The sequence below is a fragment of the Diuraphis noxia genome, unplaced genomic scaffold, assembly GCF_037042655.1.
Source record: "Diuraphis noxia isolate RWA-SAM2 unplaced genomic scaffold, SU_Dnox_SAM2 contig0003, whole genome shotgun sequence".
NCBI lineage: Eukaryota > Metazoa > Arthropoda > Insecta > Hemiptera > Aphididae > Diuraphis > Diuraphis noxia.
The window spans coordinates 18,185,076-18,207,122 of NW_028301713.1; the positions used below are offsets into that span (position 1 = coordinate 18,185,076).

General features: G+C 28.8%; 2 protein-coding genes and 2 pseudogenes across 2 annotated transcripts; 1 reads left to right on the forward strand and 3 right to left on the reverse strand.

Moving 5' to 3' along the window:
• Positions 1–2,211: 2,211 nt before the first annotated feature.
• LOC149056908 (uncharacterized) lies at positions 2,212–2,966 on the reverse strand (annotated as a pseudogene).
• Positions 2,967–5,562: 2,596 nt separating this feature from the next.
• Positions 5,563–6,707, reverse strand: LOC107162081 (DNA-directed RNA polymerase II subunit RPB3 pseudogene; annotated as a pseudogene).
• Positions 6,708–7,994: 1,287 nt separating this feature from the next.
• Positions 7,995–11,606, forward strand: LOC107162078 (tRNA endonuclease ANKZF1-like). Its single transcript, XM_015508793.2, has 11 exons — positions 7,995–8,384; positions 8,468–8,644; positions 8,815–8,963; positions 9,033–9,144; positions 9,503–9,651; positions 9,722–9,947; positions 10,015–10,182; positions 10,537–10,882; positions 10,943–11,084; positions 11,153–11,314; positions 11,375–11,606. The coding sequence occupies exons 1-11, from the start codon at positions 8,216–8,218 to the stop codon at positions 11,546–11,548; spliced, it is 1,974 nt and encodes a 657-aa protein (XP_015364279.2). The 5' UTR covers positions 7,995–8,215; the 3' UTR covers positions 11,549–11,606.
• A 2,498-nt stretch (positions 11,607–14,104) lies between these two features.
• Positions 14,105–20,616, reverse strand: LOC107162079 (WD repeat-containing protein 46). Its single transcript, XM_015508794.2, has 13 exons — positions 20,460–20,616; positions 20,183–20,283; positions 19,942–20,064; positions 19,748–19,876; positions 15,745–15,895; positions 15,518–15,653; positions 15,354–15,453; positions 15,129–15,285; positions 14,924–15,071; positions 14,755–14,849; positions 14,600–14,692; positions 14,398–14,505; positions 14,105–14,331 (listed from the first exon to the last, which is right to left on the reverse strand). The coding sequence occupies exons 2-13, from the start codon at positions 20,281–20,283 to the stop codon at positions 14,212–14,214; spliced, it is 1,461 nt and encodes a 486-aa protein (XP_015364280.1). The 5' UTR covers positions 20,460–20,616; the 3' UTR covers positions 14,105–14,211.
• Positions 20,617–22,047: the final 1,431 nt, after the last annotated feature.

Sequence of the window (22,047 nt, forward strand, 5' to 3'; positions counted from 1 at the left end):
ACCACAGAATGATATAAAACCTTATCTAAGTATAAAACCATAATATGGTGCACTTCTTCGATTTACTGATAACACGAACCTACCTCAAATCAGTAGGGCCACATAAGAGAAATAAATTAATGTACAACAACTTTTACCATAATTTTTAATTATTGTATCAAATAATATTTAATACATGATATTATAATCATAGACATATAAATATATGGACTGCGCGTTCCGTACGACCGTACATACTTTTTTTCCGTATCCCTGCATGAACATCACGATTTAAGATATATTATAATATTAAATCATGGTCTATCATCAATTTATTGTTGTTATCTATATCAATAAATCAGGGAATAAACAATTATTAATATTATTTACTCGATGATGGGTGTAATTTCTTTTTTCTCTCTCACTAGATGTTGGAATTGACTTTCTCTCTCTAGCGCAGACCATATATTTTATATGTCTATGATTATAATAATAATATGTATTATGTACTTTGAGCGTCATTGGCTCAATGCTAATGGATTCCAAAAAATCATCTAAAATGTTGTGAAGCTTTAATTCAATAAATGGATTAGCATGTTATAATCTTCGGGCTTATGTTTATCAAACCTACTTGTATTTTTTTAAACTTTTAACAGATAATCATGTTAAGCACACAAATACTTCTCCAACATTTTTTTAGAAGTTTTTTTTAAATATTTAAAATACTTTTTTGTGCATATTATTCCAGAATACTAAATTTGTTTTCTCTTTTTCGATATTATTATTTACACTTCAAGAAATAGTGACTCAGTTACACAATTTAAAAATATTTTACTGTGTTACATCACAAAGACATTGAGGAACTACATTATTTTAAAAATAAAAACAAATTTTCGTCTGTGGCAGGAGTGTTAGCTCATTTATTATAATGTTCTTCACAAATTCAATACTAAAAAGATAAACAAATAAAAAAAATTATAGGTAGAGAAGATTAAAATCAGATTCCGTAAGAAGCCCGATTTTTAATTTTTAAATTTTACGTCCAAAAATAATTTGAAAAGCTAGCTAAACGGGCATAGTTTAACATGAAATATTAAACAAAGTTTTAAAAATCGGGCATCTTACAGAATCAGATATGAAAACATTTTCGCTCACACGTAACGGACGCCGCACGAAGTTGGTTCCTGCTTGAACAGTTTGATGACTGGAACTTATTCGTTAAAAAGTTCCGCGCGACGTTTGTACCCACGCTACGAAAAGCAGATTTGTGGCGCGAGCTTGAGGCACGTGTTCAAGCCCCTTACGAGCCGTCAATAGACTACTTTTATTCAATAATTGGATTGTGTCGTTCGCTAAATCTATCGTTCGTGGAAACTCGGGATTACGTTCTCGAAGGGTTAAGGTCGCAGCAACAAGCGGAATGGGTTTCGGGCCGTCAACAGTCGGACAGCGACGGATTATTGTTGGATCTCCCGACCTTGATCCTGCTCCGGTACTGCCGGCTGATGTATGGCTGGCCATGTACGATTGCATTCGATGAATTCATGCATCGTCTTTGTAGAGTCTTCCCCAGCTACAGGGAAGATGTTACCGTTTAATGCATGCTGTTCCTTATTGTGAGCTGCTGCCATAATTGCTAAAATACAAGATTAATCAATTGAGATATAATCAATGATTTACCAGTGTAGTCGCTAGCAAGAATAAGGGCATTTGTAGTCTTTGAAGTTAATAAGTAACTTTTACAACTTTTGCAATTATCCACAGTTTTTAAAATATTTCTAGCAACATATTCAATGTTCATATCAGTCATTGTTGAAACATAATTATAGACATTATGTATGATTGGAATATTTAACACATCTGCTTTTTCTTCATAACTGGATAATGGTGAGTATGTCAGCAATTATTTTAAATTATCCAGTAATTCTTAGTTATCTGATTCCTAGTTTCCAGCGGACTTGATTGATGTTAAATTGTTTATTAACAGAGTTTTGTATGATAAAACAAACTGAAAATAATCTGGATTTATATTTCTATGACCATGACTCCGAATATTGCCAAAGAAACATTCCAACGAATCTTGGTTGATATTTCTAGTAAGTAAAAACTTGAAAGAATATTGTTTTTTTAACTTGAACCATAGATATTTAAATGATTTCAGTGTAAATACCCAATTAGCTATACATGGTGGCTGTCTTTTCACTGGAATCTTAGTATTTTTATCAATAAATTTCATTGATTCAAATACTTTGATTGCCTTATTCCAGTGATTAATATGGACGGACTCAGATTCAACGTTAACTGCTCCTGTTAATGGCTTACCTGGATCACTCACAAGTTTAGATGCATTCAATGAATCAAATATTTTGTCCATAAAAAGAAGTAATTCAACCGTACCTTCAGAGTTTATCAACTTATAATTTTTGTACATAGGTCTAGACAACAGTTTCATAGTAGCAGCTACCCTCTGACTAAAAACCTGTGTGGCATAACAAACTTTCATTTTGTTTTTATGAGGATATACATTGTTTTCTGTCAACTTGGGTAGAGCTCTAAGTTCATACTTCATAATTGTCATTGTCTTTATCAATATTATACAATTCAATAACATGATCCCAAGAGGCATAATGCTCCTTACCATCCAGAGTAAATACTACATCTTTATCAAGCATATTATTCCGAATACTCTTTGTTAAATGAGTTACATCATAAACCGGAACTATTTCTAGATTTTTAATGTTGAAACCTATTGTTCGATTTTCTTCATTGTTGATTGAAGATTTCTGATTTGTCTTAATCAGTTGGTTTATTGCACTTCTGTTTGTGAAACCTTGGTCACAAACTGTTGCCACTACTTTTAACTCAGTTCTCAAAACACTTTCTAATACTTCGTTAATACATGATATCATCATTGGTGTTTTAGTTGTCCCTTGGCAAAAGTAATAAGCATATGGCTGCTTCCATTTTTTGCATATACCTTTGAGCATGAAAACTAAAACATGGTTGGCAAATTTATCAATACGCCTGATAAAAATTAAAGTACTTCTAGTTGCTCGATTTAAAATATATAAAGATTTTTGAATTGGTATACAAGTTTACTTTGCATCGGTCGAAATATATTTGTAATATTTTTAATATATTTAATAAAAATAAATTGACAAATTTATAAAATTTAAAATATTTATTCTTATCAAAATATTGCTACAACTGAAAAAGTGCTTCGACCAATGCAAAGTAAACTCGTATATAAATTAACACATCTTTACATATTTTAAATCGAACAACTAGAAGTACCTTAATTTTTGTCAGGCGTATTGTATGTCCCACATATGTTAGACAAAGACAGAAAATCACCGCTTCCAATCCCCTCAACAGACAGGATAACAAAAGAAGTTTTATGTACATAAAATGCATGCATTTACAAAACTACAAAATAAGTACTTATAAAGTATGCAACAACACTTGGGTACATTTAACATTTATAACCTTTTACCATGATAGGTGGTATTAACATACCACCTATCATGGTAAACACCTAACCAATTTTTGATTCACAACCCTAAACAATTATTTATTTTGATGATACAATCCCTCCCACCCTTCTCGCCAACATTATGTAAGTGTATAATAATATAATATAATTCGCACCTCTGGAACAAGACTCACAACTCAATATTTTTGGTTTCTAGAAAAAGTGATTTGAAGTTTTAATCTATGATATTTAAAAGAGTTGTTTACCTATGCGTTCGAAGCCAAAAACTTAAATACTTGCAAATATTCTTTACAATATGACTTTTTCAAATAAATTACAATAAGAACTATACTGCCATAAAGTAAATATAGCTCTCTTGCTTTGAAAATCGACTAAAAATTTAATAATTCAAGACAGACACATCTTTTTAGTGGTTAAAATAAAAATAATATTGTATGTAGAGATTTTGCAGAGCTATTTTTTCACTATTCAAAAGGAGTCATAACACAAAATTGATGAATTTTGAGTTGTGGCAGTCTTGTTCTAGAGGTGCAAATAATGCTAATTATGGGCGACCCCCTAATAAAATGTTGTGACCATCAGGCGCACCACTGAGGTAGATAATAATAATTATTTGGTATAATAATTAATACTTGGTAAATTAAGAGTTGGCAAAGATCCTTTCTTTAGGCGAGACTGTCCTGGACTATTGCAGGAATTATGAAAATGAAGTGAGCATTATGCAACAGCCTTTTAATATATGTTCTGTGGTATATGACAATAGATTTTTATTTCCTATCCTGTCAACCCATATTTTAAAAAGAGTTTCATCCTTAGGAAAGCGATGCTAAGTAGTCCCCTTTCCACTATTACAATTAAGAACACAGCACAAACTTGATGGCATTGTAAACAATTGGAAAATAATATAAAAAAGACTGTAGTAATTGTGAAGACTTATTTCAGTTTACTTGAATTTATCAATTTATTCGATTTATAATTTATATGATAATTGCTAAATAAACAATGTTTATAGTTGTTATGAGTTATGAATGACTTGATAATTTAGGTTTTTAATTTTTGGAACCAAAATATTTAAAATATTTATTATTTTTATCATGAATAGAAAAGTACATATATTTTTCTTTTTATCAATTTATTGAACAGCTATCGCTCCCAGTGACTGACTTCCCTATTAATTGACTGGAACCAATTATTTCTACAGAGCTACAGACTACAGAGTACAGAGTCGAGACACTTGAGACTCAAGGGGCTCTGCGGCTCTGGTCCTGTTTTATGGGAGGCGTGGACCGTGGTGTGCGACGGATGCCGCTCATTGTCATCTCAGTACCCTAATTTGTTAATTTTGTTTGGTTATTTACAATATATATGCGAAGTGATTACTATTAAACCAACTCGTGTGAATATTTATAGTCTTTCATAATTAAAAAATATTATTTGTGGGTATCAAACTTATAGAGTTTATAACTATATTTTATACACCCAATGCGATTTTCAAATGTAATTATCTTGAAAAAAAGAATTTAACCTGCTGTAGTACTAAAAATAAAATTAATAATTAAATTAATTACTTTAATTACAATAAAACAATCAAATATACAAAATAATATTATAGGCTAACCTAACCATGTCATTGAATTCAAATTTAACACATCCATTATAGCGACTTACTGATTTTATTTCACAGAGATTATTTTAAAAATAGATGTGTTTTTTTTATACTTTCACACCTCTAAAAGTATTAACTAGATTAAATTTACTAATATAGAAAGCTCAATCAAAGATGGCACTTTATTTAAATTTTTTTGGGATTTCACTACGAAACAATTATACATTACTAGTTTTTAACTTTATATTTAATGTTTAATTTTTAAAATTGGTATTTAGCAATTTTTCCAACACTCGTCATATTTACTCTAACCCATTTTTTCTTATTTCAATTAGATTCTGCTGTAATGTTTGCAAATTCAGGTACCATTATGCTGTATATTGAAGAGCATATTCATTGATCATACTATAGTGTTTTAAATTAATTTGTTATGTACAAAAAAAATATTGGAGAATTAGAAAATAGTAAAATAAATGCACAGATGTATGAATCATTATTTATTATTTTTATTAATTAAAAACTTAAAAAATATAAAAATTACAATACAATAGTGTTTGAGTGTATTAACAACATTCAGTTAAATGTATATATATTAATAAAAATTAATTTATAGCGAGTGCATCCATTTCTTGTGTGAATTGTGTTTGGAGGTTTGATAATTTATTTTTAAGGGCAGCAACTCCCATAAGAACAATATTTTCAGGCATCAATGATCCACAGCTTTCTACATTGAAGAAAAACTTATTTGGTTTTGCTTTCCAATTGTATTGTCCTTCGTGCTGATCTTCATTAAGTTCTGAATATTCACTTTTAGGCCATTCATCTGGTTTTGGGAACAATGTGTGCCGCATTGTGTTGTCTGGGTCATATTCAAAGCTTACACCTGTAGTTGGATTCCATTTAGCATGCTCCTTTCCAAATCCCTTTTTGGCGAATGCTCTAATTTTTAATTCTTGTCCTTTACGCAATTTTATAATAAGTATATCATCTTTTTCCCCATATTCATTAATATCACTATCTTGGTTTCTTGAATTAACTGGAACTACGCGTGGATTATTGCTCACCAAATCTGCGGTAGTTACGTGTCTTGTCATTTCTTCTGAACATTTTACATGCAGGTTGAATTCTACACTGCAGTCGTGACAGAAGTCTGAGCAAGTACAATCTCTCGAGTACTGAAGGCGATCAACTATCTCATCGGATGTTAATGGTATGAGACCAATACGGGATGCTATAAACTCGTCACTTAACACTGTAGAATTACAATCCAACTGAACCCAATCGATGGCTAATGTCGGTGTTTCAGCGATGAAAACTCTACGTAAGCTATTCGCAACGCTAAGATCAGTGTCTTCAATTTGAAATTTAATTGAGTCAGTAGTAAGTTCAGATATATGCACGGAAGGTTGATTAGCATATGGCATGATAATAATTTTTTATTTAAATTTAAACGCTCATTTCACAAAAGCGTCTTGAGACAGAAAACGCCGAATGGCTGTAATAACAATAACTAATAACTAATATGGCATTATGGCGGCATTATGCTCTTATCAATCGTATCTCTTATCTTCACAACGTTTATCAGTATCCGGGATTTTCGGGGTCGTTAATTTCATAAATCAGAATTTAGGGTCGTTATAAATACAGTCGATTACAGCATAGAATATAGAATTTGATCCACTGAGAACTAAGATTATAAGACTATAGGTAGGTTATCAGGTATAGTGTTATTATATCATAGCGTAATATTACTATTTAATAATTTTAATATTATATTATATTATATAGTATTATATTTAATCACAGAACAATATGGAATAGACGCTCGATCAGCTGTGCGGGTTTACGTATCCCTACGGTATGAAGTATTGGACTCTAAAAATTGTACCGTATCCGTAATCTGATAGGATGTTGGCAATGTGTATCCCTCTTTGTTACGAAATTTTAAAAACGGATACAACGCGATGGGCAGGCGGCCGTATTATCTGTATCCCGTAATCCGTAGAGTAGAGGAGTAGACCGTAGTTGACAGTTGTGGCGTTTTCATATGTTATTACTTACTAATTTATTATTCAATTTTTTTTGTAATTAATAATTTTAATTATGGTTGTAAAGTGTCTGGTATGCTCTAAAAAATATGGGCCATTATCCCAAATCAGCTTATCCCAAACTAAAATTGTAATGTGTTTGTTCTTTAAACCACCTAGTATTCTATTCCAAATTCAATATCCTGTTATTACATATTTACATAAGCCATTAATTAAAGTATTTTAATATTTTTTTCATTAGAGTTATTAATTAAATACAGAGCCAGCGCTACCTTTTGCGAGGGCCTGTGCAAAACGTATTTAATTTATTTAACCAATAAGGCAATAACTATAGTTATCTATAATTTATAGACTATAGGTGTAATTAAAAACGAAAAATTATCAAAAAATACATGTCCCAAATAAAACAATTTTTTTAATAATTAAATTTAACATATTAAAGAGTTAAGCTCTTCCAAAATGTTGACCCTAGTTACATCTATGATGTTTAATGGTATTAAAAAATACTTTAGGGAAATAGCGATAATCAATTTTCAACTGTTCAATAATTACTTTTAAACGTATGTGTAATACGTCAACTTACATATCATATCATACAAATAAACAGACAACTTCCAAAATATATATTAAGGTATACAAAGGTTTTGTAATTTTACCGCACCACGTTGCTTTTCAAAATATTATACATATTTAATATAATATTACTTATATTCTTGTTTTATTTTATTGCAAGATTTCTATACAACATATATTTAAGCACGAGGCCCTGGTCAAATTTAATATAGGTGACATTATTATATTTAAATGTGATAACAATGATAAAATAAAAATGATAACACTTTGGTGCTGTCACAGATATAGATAATAATAGATTATTATCTATATCTGTGGGTGCTGTAATCGACTGTATTTATAACACAGATCCCAGAATTAAAGGTTTATCAGTATTCAGTATTTGGTTGTTGTTATCAGCAAGTTCGAGCATGGGTCTCGTCCACGAATTGCGGTTGACGGCCAATATAAGGTCGTCGTTCGTGCAATAATTCGTAGATATTTTATAGTATATTTTAGTATTTTACCATTTCGTTGATGCTGATACTCGACTGTCGACTATCAGTTACAATGTCAACGATTTTGCCCTCCGCTAGTAAAACGGTCTTGATCGGCCGTCCCGAATACCAATCACTGTTGGATGGAGTGAAACTAATTAGCTTAGGATTGACGAGAAAAGAAGACACGGCGGCGGCCGATTTGAAAAGTAAAATCTTAAACATAATTAGTGTCTGTCCTTATACCTACATAGGGTTAAACTAACTGTTTTTTGGTAAACTTGAATTTCAGATATGGAAATCGATAAAAACAATTTGTTGGGCCTGCACTGTACAACATGCCAAGTAGCATTTGAATTTTCTGAAGAACACAGAGCACACTATAAATCGGACTGGCACCGGTATAATTTAAAGCAAAAAATACGTAACAGGCAAACAATCGATGAGCCTAAGTTTCTTGCTCTGGAAAGTATGTATTCTTAATTAACAATTGCAATTGTAATAAGAATGTAATATTTCTATTATTTTATTACATTTTACTTTTTTGTTATGTATTCAAATTTAAATCATTGCTGCTGGGTATTTAACTGATGGTATTGTATTTTTAATTACTTATATTTTATATTTATATAAATTTAGATAAAGCAAATGACAGCTCATCCAGCTGTGAAAGTGATGATGAGATCAATGCTTACAATTCACATTTTTCAATGGATTCAAAATTATTTTTTGAAAATAATTCTGGCAATGCTTTTTCTGTTTACAGATGTTTATTGACTAACAAAAAAGTAATAGGCATTTTATAACTTTATAAAACAAAACTGAAATTAATACATTTTATGCTTTCTGTTAAATAGGATATTCCAAATGAAGAAATAGTGGTTAATTCATTAAAGTTAATCAACTCCAAACCAATGTGGTTTATTGTTATGTTAGGAGGTGGTCGTTTTTCAGCTGCTATATTTAAAGGTATACCAGAATATCATTAGCTTTACATATTGTGATTAGTTTACCACAGAGTTTCTTAAACTGTGTTCCACGGAGCTTGAATTATTTTTTAAAAATGTTCAAGAAAATTACTTATATATTAAATAATAATGTATAAGTCATACAGAATAATCTATCAGCTAACTCTATATTTAATAATCTATACTTCTACTTAATATAATAATTAATTTGCAAATAATCCTTAAAAAAGGTAAAAAGCTAAAAAAAAGTAGGGGTTCCACTGTAAAACTGGACATCAAAAATGGTTCCACGGATAAAAAAGTTTAAGAAACGCTGGATTTACCATATAGTTATTATATTATATTGTAATTTGTTTTAGGTGAAGAAGCAATTGTTCATAAAACTTTTCATTCATATACTGTACGAGCAAAACAAGGTGGTTCTCAAAGTACACAAGATCGATCAAAAGGTGGATGTAAAAGTGCTGGTGCAAGTTTACGCAGATATAATGAAGCATCTCAATTAAAAGTACAGTATTTAAAACTCAGTTATTTATAGGTAGGTAACACATGTTATAATCTGATAAGTTTTTATTCAGCATATTCAAGAAATATTATCGTCATGGCTACACCATATAAAATTATGTAACCTAATATTTTATCGGGCAATCGGTCCAAATAATCGAAATATTCTATTTGGTGGTTCAAACCCATTAATAGATAAAAATGACAGTAGACTATGTCAAATACCATTTGGAACCAAAAAGGCAACTTTTGCAGAAGTTCAAAAAGTTTGTAACCAACTATCAACTGTTTCAGTTTATGGTAATCATCCAATTATGAACTAATATTTATGAAGTAATAATTCTGAATGGTTTCTACTTTTTTACAGATTCAAAAGAAATTATTAATAATTCAATTAAAAATTATGTTTTAAAATTATTTAAAAAAAGACAAAATACAGAATCTAGAACAAAAAAAGTTGCAGAGAAACCTGTTAGAGACATTAAAAAATCAAATGAAAAAGTTTCAGAAAATATTCAACTACCTTCAATGTCAGGTAATAAATAATTTTTTTTTTTTGTATTCATATGGAATAAAAGATAAATTGTATTACCCAATATTAATGTTAAAATATACACTGTGAAAAATCTAATTGTTTGCTAAGTTTAACTTCGATTAATATAACTAATATAATATATTAACTACAAAATGCTCAAACTATATTTATCAATTATTTAATTTATACTTGCTTATTTATTATTTTATTTTTAAATTTAAGTAAAATTATTCAAATTAAAACCATATTTAAATAAAAAATACTATACAAATAATATTTTGTATGTACATATTTAGTTTAAATTAAAAAAAAAGTATTTTTGACTTGCAAATATATTTGAATTTGGCATTTTAGATTCTAGTGAAAATGATAATGAAAATGCAACTGTGGAATTTCCACAAAGTAAAATATTATGCGAGAATAATGGCAGTATAATTACAAATGGTTCGAAAATTAAAAAACGCAAGAAGAAGAAGAAACCCAAAGACATAATTGTTAAATGTGCTGAAGTTGAAGAACTAAAAAAATGTTTATTGCAAACAATTGAAGAAAAAAATTCTGAAGCTTTAAGTAAATACCTTTTATTGGAAGATTCTTCTACTAAAGAACATTTAGAAAAAAGTTTAAATGAAGCTATTGATGAATCAAATAACACCTTACTTCATTTAGCCTCTGCTAACTGTCTTCATGATCATATTTAGTAAGAAGTTGTATATTATATTAATTACTACTCTAAAATACAATATTTTTATATTTACAGCTTACTTTTACAACATGGATCAAATCCAATTCATAAAAATAAAGACGCCAAAACACCATATGAATTAGCACCAGATAAATCAACTAGAAAAGTGTTTAGAAAATTCATGGCTGTTTTTCCTGATAAATATGACTATGATAAAGTAAACTTTTGACATTTTCCACATTTATATTTGTGGTTTAATAAAATACATGAGTATTTTCTTTGCAGTCCCGATTACCAGGGCCATTAACAGAAGAGTTACAAGAAGAATTAAAAGAAAGGAAAAAAGCTAAACAAAAACGAGCCAAAGAAAGAAAGGTGGTCGAAGAGTTAAAAAGAGAAGAAGAAATTGAAAAACAAAAATTTCTTCAATTATCAGATCGAGAAAAGGTAATTTCTCACCATTAAACAATGTATAAGAATAAAATTTTATATACTATTTTATTTTAGTGTGCAATAGCTGCAGAAAAACGATTTATGACAGTTCAAGGGAAATTTAAATTATTGCGATGCTTCTATTGTGGTAAAAACATAGAAGCAAAATTTCCTTTTGAATACATGGATTATAAATTTTGTAGTGTGCAATGTGTCAAAAATCATAGACTAAAAAATGTTGTAATCTAAAATATTTTATTGTAATAAAAATTATTTTATAACTAATAAAATGCTCAATTCCATACAACCGCTTTAGGTTTTATTCAGAACCGATAAATATATATACTTAAATCTATTGAAATCCCAATTATTTGTCACCATTGAAGAGCAGTATTCAAATTTCTTATTAGTTAGTTGAAATGCATTTTAATTGACATAATCATTTTGACTTGTTACAAACTTTACCGACTATAGTTACTACTTACTTAAATAATTTATACAATCTATACTTACATTGTTCACAAATTACATTTTATGCTAATTGAAATGTATACAATAACAAAATGTTCTCAACTATTTATATAGTAACTGTTGAATGTTCTTCATCATTGAGTAGGTCACTGTAATGTAGATATATTATGTGCTAAATTTGTATCAAAATAGGTAATAATACTGAGCAGTTAGCTTATATGCAATATTTTATTGAATGAAGTAATGTATTTATTTTCAATGGTATTGTTTATTTTTGAGTGTCTGTATACCATCACCTTTTGGAGGATTAGAAATTTAAATTAGATGGTAATTATAAGAGAAGTTCAAAAGTCAAAAATTAAAGTACTATTTTAAATAATTAGAAAAATAAAATAAAAATATGTAAAAAACAGATTTTATTATAATTCAAAAACAATTTTTCTTTAACTCAAATTAATTTGTAAATTTTCATGGTTTTTATGCTTAACTATTTTTTATATTTACACTGATAACAACTATAATTATTGATGAATTTCGTATTAAATTGTCCTGTTTTTTTCCATGGTAAAAATTGATTGACAATAATTAAAACAAGTCGAACATTTATCATGTTTATTAATAGATAAAAAAAATCTTTTCAAATCTTTAACATGTGTGGAAAATTGTCATATAAATAAATATTTAGTAAAAATTAAAAACAGGTAGGTGCAATTATTAGTTGTTGAGTTACAACAGATATTTTATTTTTTTGTTTTTTTACTTACTCAACGTTTTTGGAAACTACCTACTGGGCATTTAACTTCATTTTACTAATTTTAACTACCCCTCCCCAAAGCACCGAGTAGATGATTTACTTTCCTAGTTTCTTACCATGTAAAATATGCTAAAATAGAAAAAAAAAACTATACTCGTCTATGCTACTGTCATCAGTGTCAACTGTCAAGGTATTGAAGTGTCAATGTTAGATGAGTGTAATAAATATTGGTGTCATTCACAAATATTAAGGCGTACCTAACCTAACTGAATTAAATCTTAATTTGTGGCGTTTACGTAGGTACAGACTAGATGTCAGCGACGTTTTAGAATAACCATTTACCTAAATCACGACGAAAATAAATCTGAAATTAATTATGACTTATATAATAAAAAAATCTAGGTGACAGTAAAACAGCAGCAGCTACAGTCATCGATGCATCATGATGAGAATACTCAGTAGAAAAAGTATTAATAGATACTTTATAACGTCATCAAAATACATTTTTTACCTTGTACATCAACAGAACCAATTTTCATGTTTTACGTTAATTTTATAGAGTATTTTATACCAAATAATTTGGTGTAACTATCAAGATATTCAAAATATACACATCTGATTTTTTTGTCAGAATTTTCGGTTGAGTATAATTCTGTAGAAAAAAAAATATATATATATATATATATAATTTCTTAATTTTATTTATTTATGCAACCAAAACTGAAACTCAAATAGAAAATATATAAGGTAAAACGAATAAGTATTTAAAATACTTTTCTCAAGTATTTTACTAGACTGAACGTCACTCATTTGTTTTTTGGATTTCTTATTGGTCTATTAGGCGGTTTACACTATATCAATGGAAAGCCACGTGGTATTAGTATACTTGTTTTTATTATTTTTTAAATCGTTATAATTATAATCCAAAAAATAAAAGACACGTCTATAATTTAAAATTTGTAGCACTTCTAACAAGTGTTGTCTATGACAGTCATCGATCAATCTTGGGGCCTTAATTCAAAGTCTAATACATTGAAATATACTAAATGTTTTATTTTTAGTATTATATCCCATTGGCAACTAAATGGCGAGTTAAAAAAAAAAAATGTGATTTTAAAAAATTAATCCAAAAAATGCATTTTCCATATTTTTCGAACTAATCAATTTCTCAAATAGTCAAGTTCTGTTAGTTGTAGATGGACTTAATCCTTTAAACAAAAACAAATTCATATTGCGTATCAATTGACCGTCTAAAAAGATTTATGCCAGTAAATTACACATTGCTTGAATATTGCTCCTTAATAAAGACACTCAAACAGGCATTTTAATATTAATATCTCAATAACTCGACTGTTATTATTTATCATGGTTGTTAGCTGTGACAGTAAATGTTTAAAATATGGACATTGATAAACCGTTGCCAATTTTAAAGATTTAAAATTTTGCAACTTTCCAACAAACAATGATAACTTCCATAAAATGTGAATTTTAAATTCTGGTAAAGACTTTTATATTATTAGAATTGTTACGACCAAATAGTTTGGAGTATATTATACATTAAAGTGAGTATGAACACTTGATATTTGTCCAGTAATAATATGTTTTTATTAAATTAATACTTTTAAAATAAAACTATTATTTATAAGTCAATATTATTAATGGTGATTACTAATGGTTAAAACAATAATTATTTCTTTTTATTTCTTTTATTTTGAAACCTATCCAGTACGCTAACCCTTTTTGACACCGTTGATTTTCTTTCATCAATCTTATCTTTTGACCGTGCATTAAGTGCTTTAACAAATTCCTGGAAAAAAAATTAACTTGTTAGCGATAAAACTAAATCTGTGGAACACAATAAATTAATATATACCTTTGTTTTTTCTTCTAATATTTTTTCTTTTATTTTTGAAGGGTTAGCTAGGGTTTTTTTCTTGATTTTATTTCTAACTTTGATATTTATTTTCAATGGTTTTACAGTCTATAAAAAATAAAATAAATAGGTACATTAATATAGTATGAATTTAAGATAAATTATAATTTATATTAATGCTTTTTAAACTATTTAAACTTACTTGAAGTGAATTTCTAGCAGTAAGCTTTGTGTTTAATGTATTTAGGTCAACTTCATCCACGGTCGATTCTAATGTTATCATTTCAGCTGGGATCTATGATAAATTATTATATTTTTAACCAAGTTCTTAATGAAGAATTTTAATTACAACTCTACCTTTTCTAAAAGCATTTTCACTTCAGCTTCTTTACGCTGTTTCTTTGTTTGGAATGGATTCCTCTCCAATGCATCAAAATTTGGTTCTCCAGATCCTAAACATTAATAATTAATTAAATATGTGTTCGATGAGTATGGTAACTTTTAAATATTTATAAATATTTCTAACCTGGTATTAGCATGCTAGAAAAACCACCATCATGTCCGGCTCCAAGGACATCTTCAAATGGACAAAAAGCTAAATTGTTTATTGTTCTAGCGATATTATGCCTGAGATAAGCATGCTGTATGGTTTTTATACAGCATTCTTCATACACCTAGATTATCAGTAAAATTTCTATGAATTTCATAACAGTAAAGAGTATCATACTTACATCAACAACGTTATTGATAGCCACAGCTAAAGATCCAGTTTGACTGAACACCATACTTCTTGGGCTAGTCCTAACCTTGTAATCTTGTAATGGTCCTTTTAATCTACGTAAATCCCAAATTTTAATACTCCTATCCATACCAGATGTGGCCATGTACCTATAATCATAAAATTAATGTTAAGCTAAAAATAACCATTGTGAAATATAGACATCACATTATTTTACATTCCATTAGAATTTATAGCAAGTGATGTAATCATATTTCCATGACAAAGTATTTTAGCAACAGGTTCTCGAAGATTAGGACTCCACATAGACACAACACCTAGAATTAAACAAAGTTAGGTATTTTATTAAGCAATTCAATTTAAAAAAAAATGTATAATGACCTTTTGTATGTCCTAAACAGATCAATGCATTATTTTGATTTTGAGTCATGAGGCTCAATCGACCCATTTTGGCATTAAATTGTGATACTAATTTTCCCATTGATACATCCAACCAAGATAAAAATCCTTCTTCGCTCTGTAAAACATAATAGATGAAAATTGCAATTTCAAATGTTTCCTTATAATTATAATCATAAAACTTATAGTACAAGTAATGTTAAACTTACAGCAGTACTTAAAAGAAAATGATAAGGTAGAAATTCCTGATGTAAAACATTGTTTAAATTCTTCAAACAATGTACTTCTACACCTTGATTGTCGTACATATAAACCCATTTTTTTTGTGCAACTGAAAAAAGATTTTCATTGTGGAGCCATCTGTAAACAATATAATTTTTATTTTTGGTATTTTTAGTTTTGTGACCAAAGCCCTTATACAGGGTGTCCCGCGAGGATTTACCCATTGCAATATCTCCCAAAATAATGGGGATATCAAAATTTTGGTTTTGTATTAAGATTCACAGGGATAAGAACTACAATTATTTCATATTTTAATGTTTTGGTAAAAGAAGAGTTTAAATATATATTAGATTCTGAGCGGAGCGATGAATGTATTGATTTTACCATGATGTGTGTTTTTATTATTTTTTTTTTGTCTGTCATCACGTTTTGGGGCAGTAAAAGTGCTTCGATTATTGACTTCAGTACTTCGTTCGATCAGAAAGTGAATATAGTTGGTACTTTGGGGGAGGGGTCAAAAGTAAAAAATTCTTAATACTTTTCTAAATAATCGAGAAAAACAAAGTAAAAACATTGATTATAAATAATTAATTATAAAATTGATAATAAATAGTATTTATAATCAATGGTAAAAATTACGGGAAAAACGGGAAATTTTACGCACAATCAGTTTTGGACAAAATCGATTTTGGTTTTTGATGTAACTTTAAAACAAATGACCATAGATACATGAAATTTTCACCGAATGTTTATATAAGTATAATATTCTATCTACCATGCAATTTTCAAAAGTTTTCGAATTGAGTTGAACTATTCATGGGTATTTGAAATGTTCGATCATCAGAGTCGGATTTATCTTTTTTACGGCTATAGGCACCAAAAATTTGCCGCTCCTATAATAGGTGAAAAAGTTACAATACCCCTCCAAAATACCTACTCTAAATATTTAATATATAGACAATAGTAGTGGACATCCATTTTAATTTTTAGACTATTTTTTTCGCCTGAAGTTATTTAGCCTACTTTGAAAAAAATGTCAATGGTTGTTCACTGAATTTGAATAAAAACCTACAATGATAATTTTTATTAATTATAAACCATCATTCATCAATAATAAAATAAAACTTTAACCATTATTAGGAGCATTAAGTAAAACGCTACAATTTACAATATTTTTTATAATAAAAAACTTTATTTTTATAATACCAAATTTTTGATTATTATTATCATTATTCGTTACAGTTCTGAGTTCATAATAACAACATAGGATTGTCGTAAATGGTCTTTTTTCAATTTCGTCGATGAATAAATCAGTATCAAATTCCTCACTATCCATTTTTGATTTTTTAGAAAACTTTTTCGAAAAAACAAATGAAAATATCGAAAAACAAGAACCTATCACTTCAAAACGCGCGTTGCAAATGAACACGTCAATGCAAAACTGTACAAGTACAAACGCGCGTCAACTTGCGCTATCGCGCGTTGACAGGTTTTTTGCGTTGTCGCTGCGTTACCATGTGTACAGTTATATAATATATAATAAATAGTAATTATAGTATAATTATAGTAATTATAAACGCGCGTTTAACGCTTCTCATGTGAACTAGCCCTTAGTAATATAGTGTTGGCAGTGTGAGTATTTATTTTTATCGAAATTACGACGACGCGCGACTTCGATCCCCGATAAGAATAATAAAACCATTGTTGCTTTATATATTATTATGACCCATGCGGGCTCTGGGCGGACTATACCAACGTGTTAAAATATATAGTATTATCAAAAACTGTTTTCGATATAATTGTTTACTATAATATTTATAGGTAATGACTATAAATTATAATGAACCAAAATAGATTGGTATACTGAATATCATATACGATGTACTATATGTTTGATGTTTTTTAATAAAACACTACAAAATTTGCCGCCCAAGGCAGCTGCCTACAATGCCTAATGGGAAATCCGCCTCTGTCGATCATTATTAGTTTTTTTTAAATTAATATCGATAAAAATTTATTTGATAGGCAGAAAAGCTTGAAAATTTATTACAAGATAGGAGTTGAAAAATAAAATAAATTCATAGTCGCAATTTTTTTTATAAGCATTCAAAGTTTGAATTTTGACAAAATACGTAAAAATCACAAAAATTCACAAATTATTTTGAGCTAGAATTTTATAAAAAAATTTCTTTTTAAATCTAAGATTTGAAAATTTTTAATAATCTATAATATATCATAGACAGATAAACCGTCTTCGCTCAGAATCGTTTTTTGTATACAATGATATAATATCATTGGATTCAAATTTAATTCCATCCATTACAGTAACCCACTTGTAACCTACTGTACAGCAGAGCGACATACACGACTTACCCGCTTTTTTTTATTTTGAAATCTAAGTAAAATCATCTGAGAGTGCGAGGATTTCATGGAGATAAACAAAATCACAGAATCTTTAGAATCACAATAATAATTACGATTTCATTTATATTTATCTACCTGATCACCTAATTTAATATAATTATAATCGTAATGTTGTTACTCATTACTCACAGAGCATGGTGTTTTCTACTGCAACACACCTCCTTCGACTATCAAAACTAAGTGGTTGTCAATATTTATACCAAATCCTATCCAGTTAAGGAGTAGATGGTTAGCTATTCCTACTACACGAACCGGTCTTGAGAACCGGGTTGTTGGATCGATACAAATAAAGTTTCCTAAGTTATATTTTCCAGGTCCTAGGGACTTATGACCTGCGTTCATAGACTAACACAATGGAACACGATATAGTAACGCAAAACAAGATTTATTAAATAACTGAATAATATCTATAGTACACTATCACTTGAGTAACCCTGTTCTTGAGGGTAGTATATTGAAGATCACAGGAATAGCGGAGCACGAGCTGAACAATTCTTAAATGATTTTTACAAGGTAGGCTTCAATGTGTTTTGGACACGACCGTGGTTTAGACTCGACTGTCTGGCTATATTTTATAATATACATAATATATGCTCGTACTCTACGTTCCTGTGTTCTGTTAACCTAAGCTAAATCGGCGAGCGCGACATAAATGATGAGTCAGTAATCTGTAAATTGTTACACTAACTTTCAAAATTATCCATTAAATAATTTTCAGTAAAAAAGGGGTGTTATCATTTGAAAAATAGATGTTGGTATCGCTACATGATACTTCTTAAGTAGTACAAAAAATATCAGAAATTTGAAAATATGGTCTTATTTAATTTCTTAAAACAGAATTTGAATAAATGTACTATTAAAGGGAAAAATGGTGTTGAGCATGCTTAAAAAATCACCTTGTAAGTTAAAGATAAAATAGATTTTTATTGCTAAAAAATTTGACGGTTAAATGGCAAAATTCATGTTTATTAAACGTTCTCGATATCAACAATTGGAGATGTTGACGGAATTTTTTTAATACACTGGAGAAGCTTATGATATACTTTTTTATGAATGATTTAATAGAAAATGACAGCAAATCCAGTAGCTCCGACATATTAAGTACAATTAGTGAAAAACATGAATATTTATGAACATTTGTGAATTTTGTAATTTTTTAATCAATAAGTTTTATATTATGTAATACATTCATGAAAGTAATAAAAATGATGCGAATTTCAATGACACAATTTAAAAACTAATGGTTTATTTAAATTTATATTGTCATTATCAGTATTCAGTTTTAAAACATTGATTTACCTAGGCTACAGAATAAAAAATAAAAAAAAATTAAAAATTTGTGCGCATGGTATCGCTAACTTCCACGAAATAATGATTTGTGCAAATTGTTTTTAGTACCATCATTCTTAACTGTTAAAATACATAATAAGTTGAAATAAATAAAAAATATTGCATTTAGTTAAACTGCAATTGTTCCTTTTTATTTAGTGAACTAAATCAGTAATGATAAATAATCATTTTTCAAACTTGTTAATAGGACATAGGTACAGTTCACATTAGGCTTACTTGACATCATACACTTCTTCCATAACATTTATTTCACACATCAAATGTTTTGTAATCCAGTCCATAGCAGCAACATGGCCTTTTCGTCCACCAATTAATAACTGACGGCCATTTAATGAATAGTCAATACTAAAGAAATACATACATTGAATTATATTTCAATAGTATTTAAAAAGATGAAATAAAAAACTTACTCGTATGGACCAAAATCAAGTAATAAATCAAAATGCTTCTTAGCACTAGTCACGTCAACTGAATTTGATAGCTGTGTTTGTGAGATTTTAGTTGTTTTCTCTCCAGGTTCAGCAATGATATAACTTTAAAGGAAAAACAATAATTTAATTTAAAATAATTATGAAAAATTAAATTAATCAAAGCAAAAAAATAAATAAACAACTGAAGACAATATAAATAAATAAGTATTATGTTTATTACCCAGAATTTTCAGGTAACAATACATTTGTTGCTTCTGATATTTTAGCTGCTAATTTATTTTTGGTTTCAGTTATTATTCGGCGTTGATGAACTTTCCCCATCTATATAAATGTTAAATTATTAGTTACATTTACATAATGAATTTAAAAACAACAATTAAGTAAAAAAAAATATACGATGATCAGGATGATTGTTTAAAGAAGTAAAATCTGTTTTTTTAATAATTTAGTTTGATCCTAAACAGTAAACTTTAACTAAGCCAGTTCTTAAGTCTTACCTTAGCAGTTGAGGAATTGACTTCTGTTTACAAGAATCACAGATTATATTTTTCATATACGCTGTGTCCACTGTCCACGACCCACGATGTAGAGTAGATGATAGTGATACGCAGTACGCACGCCGCACGCTGATAACTATCAGTTAGATAATAGATCACGTAGTCACGTTATCATAACCTGTGAGTGGGACAACCATAGATAATATCATAGATTAAACATATGTTAGTTCTGTGCCTATAGCAGGGGTATGACACTCTGTGTATTGGCAAAATCGGGTGACTGTGGCCTTGAACACGGTCTCCGGGAGGGCGTGGCATACGTTATCAATTTAATATATCATATCAATATCACCGCTGAACATTGATTAGTGATTACCACAAAACGATATTTGTAGTTTGTATAGTACAGTACTTAGTAATTTTACCAAGTTTGAATGTTTTAGCATTAAAATGTAAAATAAATTATTTAATCAGGGCCGACGTTAGGGGGAGGCAAAAACGGTGCATTTGTCCAGGACCTCGTGCTTAAATATATTTTGTATAAAAATCTTGCAATAAAATAAAACAAGAATATAAGTAATATTAAATTAAATATGTATAATATTTTGAAAAGCAACGTGGTGCGGTAAAATTACAAAACCTTTGTATACCTTAATATATATTTTGGAAGTTGTCTGTTTATTTGTATGATATGATATGTAAGTTGACGTATTACACATACGTTTAAAAGTAATTATTGAACAGTTGAAAATTGATAATCGCTATTTCCCTAAAGTATTTTTTAATACCATTAAACATCATAGATGTAACTAGGGTCAACATTTGGAAGAGCTTAACTCTTTAATATATTAAATTTAATTATTAAAAAAATTGTTTTATTTGGGACATGTATTTTTTGATAATTTTTCGTTTTTAATTACACCTATAGTCTATAAATTATAGATAACTATAGTTATTGCCTTATTGGTTAAATAAATTAAATACGTTTTGCACAGGCCCTCGCAAAAGGTAGCGCTGGCCCTGTATTTAATTAATAACTCTAATGAAAAAAATATTAAAATACTTTAATTAATGGCTTATGTAATAACAGGATATTGAATTTAGAATAGAATACTAGGTTTAAAGAACTAACACATTATAAATTTAGTTTGGAATAAGCTGATTTGGGATAATGGCCCATATTTGTTAGGGCATACCAGACACTTTACAACCATAATGAAAATTATTAATTACAAAAAAAATTGAATAATAAATTAATAAGTAATAATACTAATAACATATGAAAACGCTACAACTACGGATTACGGGATACAGAATATACACTATACAGCCATACAGGACAGCTGGTGGTTGATGCCGCCTGGCCATTGCGTTGTATCCGTTTTTAAAATTTCGTAACAAAGAGGGATACACGTTGCCAACATCCTATCAGATTACGGATACGGTACAATTTTTAGTGTCCAATACTTCATACCGTAGGGATACGTAAACCCGCACAGCTGATCAACCATCTATTCTCTATTCTATATTGTTCTGTGCCTATAGTAAACCACTTCCAGACTGATTTACGAAGTGACTATAAAATATA